The 13,106-nt window shown below is 43.6% G+C and overlaps 1 protein-coding gene across 4 annotated transcripts in view; it reads left to right on the forward strand.

Annotated features, from left to right (window-relative positions):
* The window catches only part of PDLIM5 (PDZ and LIM domain 5), a 565,292-nt gene that overhangs the window by 357,528 nt on the left and 194,658 nt on the right, over window positions 1–13,106 (forward strand). For 3 of the 4 annotated variants that reach the window (XM_085641149.1, XM_085641151.1, XM_085641150.1), the window contains 2 exons: window positions 405–533; window positions 5,055–5,273. The exons of the other annotated variant lie outside the window; for it this stretch is intronic. In XM_085641149.1, coding sequence (XP_085497275.1) covers window positions 405–533; window positions 5,055–5,273 — 348 coding nt within the window. The remainder of the gene's footprint in view (window positions 1–404; window positions 534–5,054; window positions 5,274–13,106) is intronic. 4 annotated transcript variants of the gene reach the window in all.

Below are 13,106 nucleotides of genomic sequence, written 5' to 3' on the forward strand. Positions count from 1 at the left end.
GCCTTATAAGATCTAGTGGGTAGACATCGGTATAAATAAATATAGTGAAATTGGAATGATTTAACAACACATCGAACATTGTTAAAACCTTAACCTACATAGTAAATTCCCTACACCTTCTGTTATCAATGTTGCTTCTTCAGGTAGGGAACAAGGATCTGTTCTGGAGTGTCGTAAATTTGTAATCATTTGCTTAGAATATGACTGAGTGTTGGGATTGACGTAATTGTGTGCTGTGCAAATCAGAGACATATTTTTGTTGCGCTATGGTTCCTTCAAGATCACTTGTTGTTTAATCCATGATATTTTACAGTGTTGCCATCATAGTTTAGGAACAGGGTGCGGTGCCTTTTTGTATCTTCTTTGTGGTATTATAATGTTGTTCCTTCTTTCTTTAAATCCAGAAAACTGCTATTTGAGAATCCCTTGGAAGCCTTGCCAAAGTGTGCACCATTTTCACCTCCTGTTATCCAGGTCCTAAAATTGAGCAGTGAAGTAGCAACAGTGTCCAAAATTGCAACTTCCTACACTAGGTAGATCCTCTTGTTCTTGAATACCACAATCCAACTAATTTTTCAAGTGGTAAGGAAGAAAATGATTGGGCCTCATGACAAACCTTTAGGCAAATTGTTTTTGTCTGAAGTGGACATTCAGAAAATGGTGAAATCAGCTATGTCCATTTTGCTTAGCTTGAATTGTGTCGCCAATTTTATCAGCTCCTCTGAATCCATTTACCGTGAGTTTTCAAATGTACAATTCAGTCATACATGTGAAGTTGCTCTTATTTGTTTTACTATGTTTGTTTGCCATACCAGTTCAATCACAAATTCACCATTTAGTTAACCATTTAGTTAACTGATTTTTTTTTTCTGATTTAATTTGGTGTGGTAGTTTCAGGAGTTTTTATATTTTGATCACACAGCAGGAACGTAAATTGTGCATGTGAAAGAGAAAAAGAAAATGAAAGGCATAAAAAAGATGTAAAGAAAGTTTTGGATACAAGTTATTTTAAAAACTACCGACCTTGGTTCAGAAACAAGTTTATTTAGACAATTTGTCCATAAAACATTCAAAAAATGCTCACTTAACAATTGAAACATTTTAAAAGGAACCTCCTCCTAGCTATGCAACCCCCCCAACCCACTACATTTCATCATTAAAATTCTGTTTAACAGATCGTAAAAACCGAGCAATTCCAACTGCCACATCTAAATAACGCATCTCTGACAATAGCTCCACAGCTTTCCTCCTATGAAGAGCATCATATTTACAAAACAGAGGTCTTAACAACTTGATTTGATTTGCGAAATAAAAGACGCAGTCCATAAGAATATGCGTAAGGGAGCATTTAACTTTCAGGGGGCAGAGACCACTATTATTCTGCACCCTGATCCAACAAAGTGTTAAAGTATCTTGGAGCCTGAGTAGAGGCTGCCATGTTCTAAGAGACCAGATTGCACTCTCTCCTTATGACCTGAACCATGGTACCATGGGGGAGTGATAGGAGTCTTTTAAGCACTACCCCTTCCCATCTATCCCATTCATAGGTTGGATCAAGGGGAAAAAACCTCTCCCCCATACAGGCCTAGCGGAAGTATCTTTCCTTCATAAGCCTCTAATAAGGGAATATGAGATAGCCCCCCAAACCTACCATTGAATCTTGACAGACAGTTGGCCTGCAATAGGGTCATCTGCTAAGTGGCATCCCAATGCTCACCCCAATTCAGGTTCCTCCTAAAAATTAAGCCCAGATATTTATATTGATCAACTTGCTCCCCCACCTGCGTATCTAAATGTCAGGAAAAACTCGTCACTTTTTTTCCAAAGATCATGATCTTGGTCTTTACCAGATTAATACAGAGTTGTTTCTGCTTACTATAAGTTGCCAGGGCATTTAGTTTCCTCTACAAACCAATTGGGGTATAATCCAGTAATCCCAAGTCGTCTACATAAAGCAGACAGACGATATGCTGGTTCCCAATTTTTGGCAAAAAGGACGTAAATTGGGAAATAAAGGTAGTGAGGTCGGCCAAACATAGACTAAAAAGCAAGGGTGCTAAAACGCACCCCTGACGCAGGCCGTTATCAATAGAGATTCTTTGTGATAACCAATCCGACTTATTCAACTCCACCTGGGCTTAATTACCAGAATGCAAGGTTTGGAGTGCCCCAAGAAGGTTTGGTGGGAGGTTCCAATGGCAAGTTTTCCCCACAGAATATCCCTGTCCACAGAATCAAAAGCTGTCCGGAAATCTACAAAGCAACAGCACAGCCTTTGATTTTCCTCCAGAGCGTTTTGAATAATGGCCCATAGAGCAAAACAGTGGTCTATGGTGGAATGTCCCTCACGATAGCCCCCTTGTTGTAATGGGATTCTCTTAGTTTCAATGGCCTAATCTTTCAGTTTAGCTAGGATAATCTTGGAAAAGATCTTTATTGAAATATCCAAGAGGCTAATAAGCCTATAGTGAGCAGGGTCTGTACCACTCCCTTTTTTAAAAATTGGTTTCACTATGGACCCTTTCCAGGAAAAGGGTAAAGACCAGACATAGCAATCCAACTAAACAAGGAGGAGTAGAACATGGCCCACCAGACCCTATTTGTTTTAATTATTACTGCTGGGATGTTATTGGGGCCAGCGGCTCGGGAGAGTTTTACTCTCTCGATAACAGCCTTTACTTCCTATACTGAGAACCATATAACCTTGGGGTGTGTGAGTTTGACAATTACTGGACATATGCCAAAAAGCGGTGGATGTTCCATTCAATCTATTTAGACCATTTAGCTATGAATCCATTCTAAATAGACTGGCTGCCTTTTGGCAGATGTATCACATCCACTAAACTCTACGTTGGCCCTATAACCAGTACAATGTTATGAAAGTGAAGGGAATCAAAGATTTATAGCAGCATTGAGTAGTGGTTCAGTTCCTGCAAATACTACTTCTAAATTAACTTGTAGCCCTGAAAGGAGATAATGAATATCCTTTCAGTAAAAGGGATATTTTTAGGAAGTATGTATGCAAGTGGAAGGTTCTGCTCTCTTGCAGCAGAATGTATCTCTTTTCACTGGGAATGTTTAAGCTAAAAGCAACTTAGCAAAAGTGCAGAAGTTGGCAGGACTGGTTTCTCAGATCTCTGTCTATGGCTTTAAATAGCAAGATCGCTCCTCAACACTCCACTTTTCATATACAGCAAAATGTCCAGTTCACGTTGGTTACTGGAATCTCAATGCAACAGTGCCAGTGTCCTTTGCGTGCTGTCCATTCTCTTCTCCCAAAACACAGGTTAGACCTTTCGGAGGAGAAAGCAGGTGAAATGTCCAGTTGTAACTGCTTCACTGGTTTTCTTCCAGGTTGGCACAGGTTTCCTTGGTTCCAGGAACTGTGCCCCTTTCCAGCCGCATGAGAGAACTTGAAGCAGTAACCAGGCTTCTCTGGTAAAGCCCAGGACTCTTGTGAGTCTGGGTGTCAGTGTGAGGTACGTTTTAACAAACCTTGAGCAGTCAAGAGATTCAGGACAGAACTAGAGACAAATCTCCTGAGTCGTCTGTCAGGCTAGCAGTAATTCTGCTCCTCAAAAAGGCAGCGCAGTGGTCTTTCATCCTTCTGTTCAAGTCTGTGGTCTCTTGGAAGTGGGTCAAGCAGGGTATTTCAAAGGGTAAAACCAGTCGGCTTCTGGGAGAGAGCCTTGAGCGAATAGAAACTAAATTCCCAGGTTTTCCCCTATAGTTCTGCCTGTTCTAGAGAAATGCTTTCTGGCCACAATTGGCCATTTCACCACAGATATTGTCCTGGTGGACCTCCCCACCCTTATCCAGTGCTCAGTAGTTCTTAAAATTCCTCCTTGGGTCGACCCAATCCTACCAAGCTTCATTGGAGGTGTCCACCTGCAGGCCACCATCTTCTCCTTGCCTCATGGTGTTTGTCTTCAGTGTTCTGCGTCTGGTGTCCAAATTCAAAGAGAAGAGTGATAAATGAACTAGTCACAAGCAAATATATCTTTAAAAACCTGGGAGCTTTACCTAACTACATTCTGGTTTAATATTTGGTCTGGAACAACTCTTGACTCATATCCAATGATGTGGAAATGTGTTTGAAGAGTAGGCCATCCACAAATGGGGAAACTTTAACCCACGTTTGACAGGTAGTACTGCTGAACTCAGGCAGACTACGTTCAATTTTTGCTAAATGGATCCCGCACACTAGGTTATACAAACCTAAACAGTTCAATGATGTTACAATACTGTACCACCTAGATACTCTAAAGTTGTTTTTTAATACCACTCCCCTATCAAAGCATACTAAAGAAAGGTTGTAATGTGGGTTATGCACTAGAGATATGGTCATTGCAGTTTTCCAGACTGGCGTCAGAAAACATGCTCCTTCTCAGAACATTCTGGTGGCACCTGGCGATTTGTTTGATGAGGGGAGTGTTAGAGTATAACTGCCGGAGACGCATTATAAAGCTGTTTTTTATTCCTGCTAATGGTGAATTGTGTAATCTGCACAGTGTAACCCATACTATGTTTTTCTCACACATGATCACTTGCGCCATGATAGATTTCCATTGTCGGCAAAAACAGATATTGGATGGACGCAGTGCCTATTTTATATAATGGAGAACATTTGCTTTGTGCTTTCATGTAACACACGTTTTCAATTAACTAAAAATTAAAAACTTTAAATTAACTTAAAACTGCAACCCTTATAATGGAAATATTTCTTTGTTGTCATGGAAATAGCATTAAGTACATAAATACATTCTATATTTCAATACATAATCTGATGAACTTTTCCCTAAATTCTGGTTTCTGTCCCTAAACTGGTTCAAATTGGATGGTGTGAACACTTTCTGAAAAGGTTTTGATACATGTATTGAGGATAATTTTTTTTTATTAGCAGTTATGAGTGGTTCCAAATCGGATAACGGCTTATCAATGGGCACTCTTCAAAAAATGTCCGATGTTTGCCGACTTTGTGAGCCCCTAGTTTCTGTTGATGCGTGCCTGCCTTTTTCATCTCATTGATAATTATTATCCATTGTCAAATCAAGGTCTCGTAAAACAATACCCGGCTCTGCATTGCTAGCAAGTGCTCCTGCTGTGCCAAACCCGCTGACAAATGGATCTCATAACAGGGCTTGTGCCGCCAGCCAATGCACAGTGGCTACCCAGACCGCTGAACCAGCCCTGTTTCCATTTGCATCTGTAACGCCTCCTGGTGCAGTACAGCCGCAGGGGTCGCGAGCGCTTGAGCACTCCTCTTCTGTCAGGTATGTTACAAGTCCTGAAATGCTATAAGAACCCCAGGATTGGTGAATTCCCCCATGTAGTACTGTTATTTCCCATATATATTTCTGTGAAAACAGAGGAACGTTTTTTTTAAGGAATACCATATTTTATGGGGAGAGAGGGAATCTTCCTTTTGAGAAAAGCTTAGTCAAAAGAGAAAGTTTTACACAGACCCAGTGAGGAGCACAAACATAAACTCTCCCCCTACTCCATAAATAGTGTTAAAGCATTTGCTAGCCTTTCTTAGCCCTTTAATGTCTTCTCCTCCTTCCCTGGAGTGTCTCTTGTTGTTGCCCATATTGAAAGCAAAGGTCTGGTAGGATAAATAAAGGCTGAAACCTGGTCCAATACAGTGCATAGTTCCTCCCTACTCTTCACCAATACCCCATCATCCTTCCAATGTGCAGAAGCATCACATTAGTGAAAGGTTTGCGTTCACAAGACGCATAATGAATTCATCCACTTAGTAAATGTAAGCACTATACTGATGGTCAAGCATAGGCCATGCTTTTTTACCCACTAGCCATAGTTTTGTATAAAAAAAAAAGTTAGTTATTGGAAAGAAAAAAAAATGCTGTCTCATTGCTGGAATTGGTTTTGCTGGCCACTCTGTTGAGTATAGCTCCCAAAAACGCTTGCATGTGTTGGTAGCAAAGTTGAGATTTTTTGGGCATTGATTGTGAATCCCATATGTGGAGTGCAATAGCTTGTAGAGTATGAGCGAGGTATGGCTCTCCACTAATGCTCTTTGCCAGCCAATCATCTAGGTATGGAAAGATAAGATTGCTGCTGCTTTGAAGATAAACTACTACATCATGCAAGTATTTGGCGAACACCAGCGAGGCTGTGTGTCCCCAGAAAGTAGCTCTTGAAAATTGATTGTTTGCGTGGAACCTGAGATACTGGTTCGGGTGGGTGGTTGGCGATGTCGAAATAGTCATCCTTGAGACTGAGAGTCCCCATGTAGTCCAGAATGCAGAGAAGTGGAATGAAGTTTTGGAGAGTTGTCCTCTTGAAGACTTCTGATATACTGATTGAGCGATGGAAGGTTGAGAATCTACTGCAACGTCCCATCTTTCTTAGGGATACAAAAGTATAAGGAATAGATTCCGTTCCCTCACTGATGTGGTGAGACAGTTTCTATAGCTAAGTTCTGGAGCAACAGCAGCTATTGGAGGGGTTGGGTGATGCTGTGCTGCATGGTGCTATATGTTGGTGGTGTGGAATTCCAGGCATTAGCTGAGGATGATGATGAAATACACCACTACTCAGAGGTTATATCCTTTTGCCGGGGAGGGACAACCTGTTGCGTTCCTCAACAGGTGTTGAGTGGTTGAGATGAATGTGTGGAAGGTCAATGTTTAGACATTGAGATGCCCTTGTTTTGGCACCTCTGGCCTTACCACAATGGTTGGCCTTACCACAACGGTTGCCACGGAGGTCACCTCTACTTTGTGGCCTGTCCTGCTGAACTTTCTGAGAGCACTGATGTAGCTGATATGGCAGTCATTGTGATTTGCCTACTGTTTTTGCTGCAGCTAGCAACTGAATGCGACAACACCATAGCATTTATGGCTGGTTTCGGAATGCTCCCATGGCCTTGGCAGAGTTGGTGTCTTTTTTTTAATTTCTACTTGCATGATTGATTGAAGTGGTCTTTGCCTTCAAAGGGCAAGACAGTGAGGTGTTGCTGTGCCTCAGGTTGGAAACCAGACACTCCTAGTCGTGCATGACTGTTTTGGAGGATGCTGGTGTTCATCTTGTGTGTGACAGCATCAGTGGTGCCGTGGGTACTCCTGGTGCTGGCATTGGAGATTATTTTGCCCTCCTGGACAATTTCTTGCCCTTCGCTTAGAGAGGGTGCTGGCAGAGCTGTCTATTCTCTGCGCGTGGCAGCTTCCACAGCTACCTGCTTACCTGCAACATCAATCTTCGTACTCTCCTTGTCGGGTGGAGGAATATCCTCTTTAGTCTACATGAATACACTTTTTCACCCCGTATGGATTCCAAGAGAATTCAATAAAAAAATATTGTAAATAAAGATGAGGATCTGCTGACATAACCCTTCACACATTGACTAGGTCTTTGAAATTCTCATTGCGATTTCGCTTACTGTCGGCATCTATGTATCTCACTTAGTTCGCCGCTCCACATATCCTGATGTGAGGCATTGAAATGTTGGTGGAAACAGGCTTATCTCAGCGTTTTTAGCCTGCAGTCCTCAATTGTCCTCAATGGAGCACTCAGCTTTCCAATTTTGTAAACAATAGTAACGTGTTTAATTTGTGAAAGAAGTAGTGCCTGAACCCAAAGTTTTGCTCCGAAGCCCCAGTCCTGTGCCATTAAAGGTCGGGGTTCTGAATATCAACGCTGTGTAGTCTTGATTCCATCTCATGCGTTTGATACACTCCCAGAACCCTCTGGGTCTTTATCTGACCTTTTGCAGGGTATTTTTCATTCTTGCTTTTTTCCTTTCACTGTTTTTTCTTCTTTTCCTTCCTACTTCTTCCACCCTTTTGCGTTTTTCTCTCTGTTGCTGTATATCAAAGTCTGTTAAAGAAAAATAAGTGCCCGTGGACCCCCACCTGCAACCACCGGCTAAAATGAAGTACTTAATGCTAAATTCCTTATATTCAGACCTTAGGAAGAGGGGTTTGGCTAATTTTAACTGGGCTCAAAGGAGTTTTTAAGGGCAAACCGTTACTTCCTTGTTACAGAATAAATTGCAGATGTTGGGTTTGAACAAGAAAGGCCTCAGCTCAGGAGTGTATGGTGCTACACCCTTCTCAGGAGATTACGGTTGCACGGTGATAGTATGGACCCATTATAGCTACTCTTAGCTGCCTGTTATAGAAGTGGAGAGCACTGTTGTTGCACATCTAAATATCATTAACAACTCATTACAACTGAACTATTGAGTCATAACTCATTCCTACACTATGTAAGGGGCATTGAGCCTGCTCCCATGATGTTCTTGAGCAAATACCTCTCCCATGGTCTACTTAAGGTTATATGTTACTCTATGAACATTTTTATGTGAAAAGGTATTTTGCCCTTGTTGATATATCTGCACTACACAGGTGTAATAAATAAATAGAGGAACTAGCCAAACTGTGTTGTGCCCCCTGAAGGAAGTCCAACAACACGCTTGTACTTTTATTTGCAGTCAACAGTGCAAAACGTAGAACATCTTCTTGCACATTAGCACATCCCTGAATGCTTAACATCCAGTTTGGTGTGCCGCCGTGTCTGACCACAGAAGAGGCACTTGTAAGGCGGCCAACTTTTATACTGTGGTGGAGAACTGTTATTGCTTACCTTAAAATTGCAGGATATTCACCCATGTGTTTTGACCAATTTGACTGCAGAAATCTGCATGTGTTTGTGGTTTTTGGTGCTAAAAAACTAAATTATGCCTTTGGTGGCACCTTTACAAAAAGGGAATTATGTAATGTAAATTGGCATTTGTAGAGCACTAACTGTCACTCCGCGAGGAGTATCCTGTGTACTGGTATTGTTTTTGTTTGTTATTATGCCAGAATGGTTCATGTTATCTATGCATGCTGCAGTGTTCCAGGTTTCATTAAGGGCAATGGTTGGAACTCAGTAGTATGGGTTCACAACTGTTATGACTGTACTGGGCTTGAAGAAGGAATAGAACATAAATGCTCTCGTTGCATTTAATAGGTCAAGAAATATTGTGAAATTATGAAACGGATCCTAAATTCGTAGGTTCAGAAAATGTGTTTTGGTAGAAATGTTAGAAACATTCTCTTCTGATGGATACTTCTTTCCCAGGCACCAGATTGGATTGAAAGATTTTCATACCAGTGCTCCGGTGGCCCTCTAGGCTGCACTGTGCATCGCCACATTCACTTATTTCCGCCCCTATATTGATGGAGCAGAGCTGCATATAAACTTCATCCCTGCAGGCTGTCAGTTCCTTTCTTCCCATGCCTTCATGTGTCTGTGACAGATCCACACAAGGTGTGCCCTGGGCTCGGGCATGACTCCCAAGTCATGCGATGCATGTGCCCTCATGTACCCGAAGGCAATCCGGGACCCTGAAGCGAAGCTGTTTGTCGTCGAGCACCGAAAGAAGTCACAAACCTTGCTTAAGTCCTGCTCCAAGTTGAGGGCATGGACCTATTCCTGCTCTCAAGGCAGATCCTGTGACTGGTCTTCTTCACAGTCAAAGTCATCCGGTAAATCCAAGACCAAATCGAAGAGGAAGCACAAGAAGGCAAAGCAGTATTCAAACCCATCCTATCTCTCTCTATCTAAAGAGAAGTGACAAGGGTGCCACAAGGTGCCACTCGGTCTCACTCCTGATCTTTGATTGAGGAGATGATCCCACAGTTGATCCGATGAGTGATGCTTCAACAGGTCGAGGCCTTTAAGGAGGTCATGGTGCATATTCATTACCCCCTTTTGGCTCCTTCTGGATCATCTTCTGACCCAGAAGATCTGCAAAGGGCCTTCAGTCAGGTTACAGCCAGTGGATCCTTACCAGCTTTTGAGCCCCTGGACCGTCCTTCCCCCACCTCGAATTCCGCATGCACTCTGGTGCTGACTTCAGATCTGGCTGTAAATCCTACACTGGTCCCTCTTTTGTCAACACTTGTCCAAATAACGCCGGCGCCCGATGTGGATCCAATGCCCACTCACTCTGGTGTCCAACCCCGAGCCGATTTAGTCTCGACTCCGACTGAGTTGTCTCTTCAACTCCGCTCCAATCTGGTTTCCTTACAGCTTGATTCAGACAATACACTCCCACTACCCAAGAACCATCCTCAGAGGTTCCATTATCTTTTTTGGTTCCAATTCTAACCAAAGTTTACCACTGTCCTGAAAAGACTGTAGTGAAGATGGGTAGGACTTCCCCAACATGATGATAGTTTATACATGGAAGTATAGAAGGCCCGTGGGTTTGATACTTAGCCTGATACCGGGTTGATTAACCCCTTAAGGCGCCAACAGAAGAGTGCTTCCTTTGCTGTCGTAATTAAGCATGCTGCTGTGGTCTCAGATGAAGAACTATCCTCTATTGAAGTTAAAACAAATACCCTTACAGATGTTCTGCAACTCAGACCTGCTTCCTCTGAGCCCTTACTCTCATTCAACGAAGCCCTAACTTACACAGTTGTTGACACTTATTCTAAGCCTTTGCTACCTCCACCCCATCACAGGAATAGGACTCAAAAAGGATTAAGGCATTCAGGAAACAACTGTTCTCTTCAGCCAGCCTAGTCTTGAGGTCAGTCAACACGGTTTGGCTACTAGGCCGTTTTACGCACACACGCTGAGACATAGCCAGAGAGATTTTGCCAGCAGTCCAAGAACAAATTAGGGTGTCCTTGGCTTAAACCATTCAAGATGGTCAGGATTCTTTCTTGTCTAGCAGCAGTAGTGTGGTGCTTTGTCGCCATGTGTGGATGCGATTCACAGGTTTTTAGGGTGATGTGCAGGCATCCCTAATGCCAGTCGTCTTCAACTTTTTAATGCTGGCCCCCCAGTAAAGAAATAAAATGCATGGCCCCCCCCCGATATTTCACAATTATTCCACTTTACTGGCAATGTTTAAATATGTCTCGACTTATTTAAACATTGCAGTTAAATTGTGATAACATAGGATATAAATGACAAAAAAACTAGTGATGGCCCATTACAGAGTGTCTTACTGTCGCTCATTTTCCCCCACCGCTTAAAACAAAGCACTGCTATCAGCATCAGGCTTTTGTTTGGCCAGAGCCTGGCGCCCACCCCCCCCCCCCCACCATGGATCACTTGAGGCCACCCTAGGGGGGCCCGCCCTCCAGTTTGAAGACCCCTGCCTTATGCATATTCCTTTTAAAACATCCCACCTATTTGGCAAAGAAACTGATTTTGCCATAGAACGCCTTAAGGAAAGTAGATCCAAAGCACATTCTTTGGGCCTTTTGACCGCTTCCAGAGAGTTTCTTGATCACTTTCGGCCCCTCCAAGGCTACTCCACAGATTTGGCTAATAGGCAACAGCAGGCCCCACTGTCTCGCTGCAGTGACCCCGTCCTGTTGTGGCCAGTGATGGGAATCAGTCAGGCAACAATCAGGTCACCAGATGCACTGATCTCCCAGTCCCCATCCCCTGCTGCATCAGCCCCCATGTTGCTTTAATTTGCCGTTAGTGTTGCAAATCCATCCTGTGAAAGGCAGGATCCAACATTTGGCAATCCATCGCATCCGACAGATGGGTGCTCCAGATCGAGCAGGGCTATGCTTTTCCATTTCTTTCGGACCCACCACATCTTTCCATCTTGCTGCATGAGGTGCAAGCTTGACTATCCAAGGGGGCCATAGAGAGGGCTTAGACTCAGAAATAGGGATAGGTTGTTACTCCGACTATTTCCTTATGCTGAAAAGGATGGAGGTCTTCATCCTATTTCGACCTCGCCCTCTGAAAGGCTGTCTGTGGAAGGACACATTCATAATGGTCTCACTGGCCCAGGTTCTGTCTGCCATGTATCCGGGTGACTGGAAGGTTGCTTTGAACCTACGGAATGCATACTTTCATGTGCCCGTCGTGCTTTCCCTTAGATGTTACCTGTGTTCAAGTTGGCAAAGAGTATTTTCAGTTTGTTGTGCCTGCCTTCAGCCTCATCAGCGCCCCTTGCTTGTTCACAAAAGAGATGCCTATGGTTGTCACCCATCTTTAGAGGTTAGGGATACCAGTTTTCACTTTCAGCGATGACTGACTGTTGAAGGCTCGCCACAGTTAGACATAGACCACCTCCAGGTGATGGCTGATGGCTCCTGACATTTGTGGGGTTCCCGAGCAACAAGCTGAAGTTGCATCTCACTCCTTTTGAGGGACTTTCTTTTATACAAGCTGTCTTGGACACTATGCAGTTCAGGGCCTTTCCTTCATCGCAAAGAGTCCAGGACCTTCTGGCTATGATCTCCATGTTTCAGCCTCGATATTGGATCTTGGTGAGAGCATCTCGGCCTCATCCACTTCGTCATGTGGCATTTGCAGCGTTTGCATTGAGATCTGAAGAATGTGGGCCCAGCACCAAGCAAACCTGTCAAATGTCATCCAGGTTTCAGTGGGGACTGCACCAGATGTGTAATGGTTGCTGCTCGAACACAATATGAACAGCAGCAGACCCCTCTCCCTCCCTATCCAGAGCTGTTAGTGGTGACAGATGCATCTCTTGTGAGTTGGGGATATCATCTGGGAGAGGTGAAGATCAGAGGACTGTGACCTCTGCCAAAAAAACACTTCCATATCAATCTGTTGGAGTTGTGGACCATTTGCCTGGCGTTGAAGGCCTTCCTATATTTCATCAAAGGGAGGCTGGTGCAACTTCTCAGTGAAAACGCCACCGCCAAGTGGTACTGCACCAGGAAGAATGAACCAGGGTCCTGAGTCCTGTTCCAGAAGGCCTTATGCTTGTGGACTTGGTTGGAACCATCACTTTTCTGGGATTGTGAGCTTCCAGGTGGGATCATTGAGCTCCGGGAGAGATTAACTCAGACAGTTGTCCCTAGTGAATAATAATTGGTGGCTATATCCTGAGGTGGCACAGGGCATCATACAAACATGAAAGAAACTTGGCTTGACCTTTCACTGTGGTCGAGAAATCTCAGTGTCCAGATTTGAAATACTTGTGAAAGTCCTCCCTAGGAAATGTATTTTGACTGGGGTGGAACACTTGTTGCCTGTATGCCTTACTGTCTGTGCCTGCCCTGAGCAGAGGTCTGAAGAATATCACGAACGACCAGCCCAAGTCATCCTACTAGAAACGGATTCGGCCAGGAGAATGTGGCCCGTAA

Source organism: Triturus cristatus, chromosome 2_2 (genome assembly GCF_964204655.1).
Source record: "Triturus cristatus chromosome 2_2, aTriCri1.1, whole genome shotgun sequence".
Classification (NCBI taxonomy): Eukaryota; Metazoa; Chordata; class Amphibia; order Caudata; family Salamandridae; genus Triturus; species Triturus cristatus.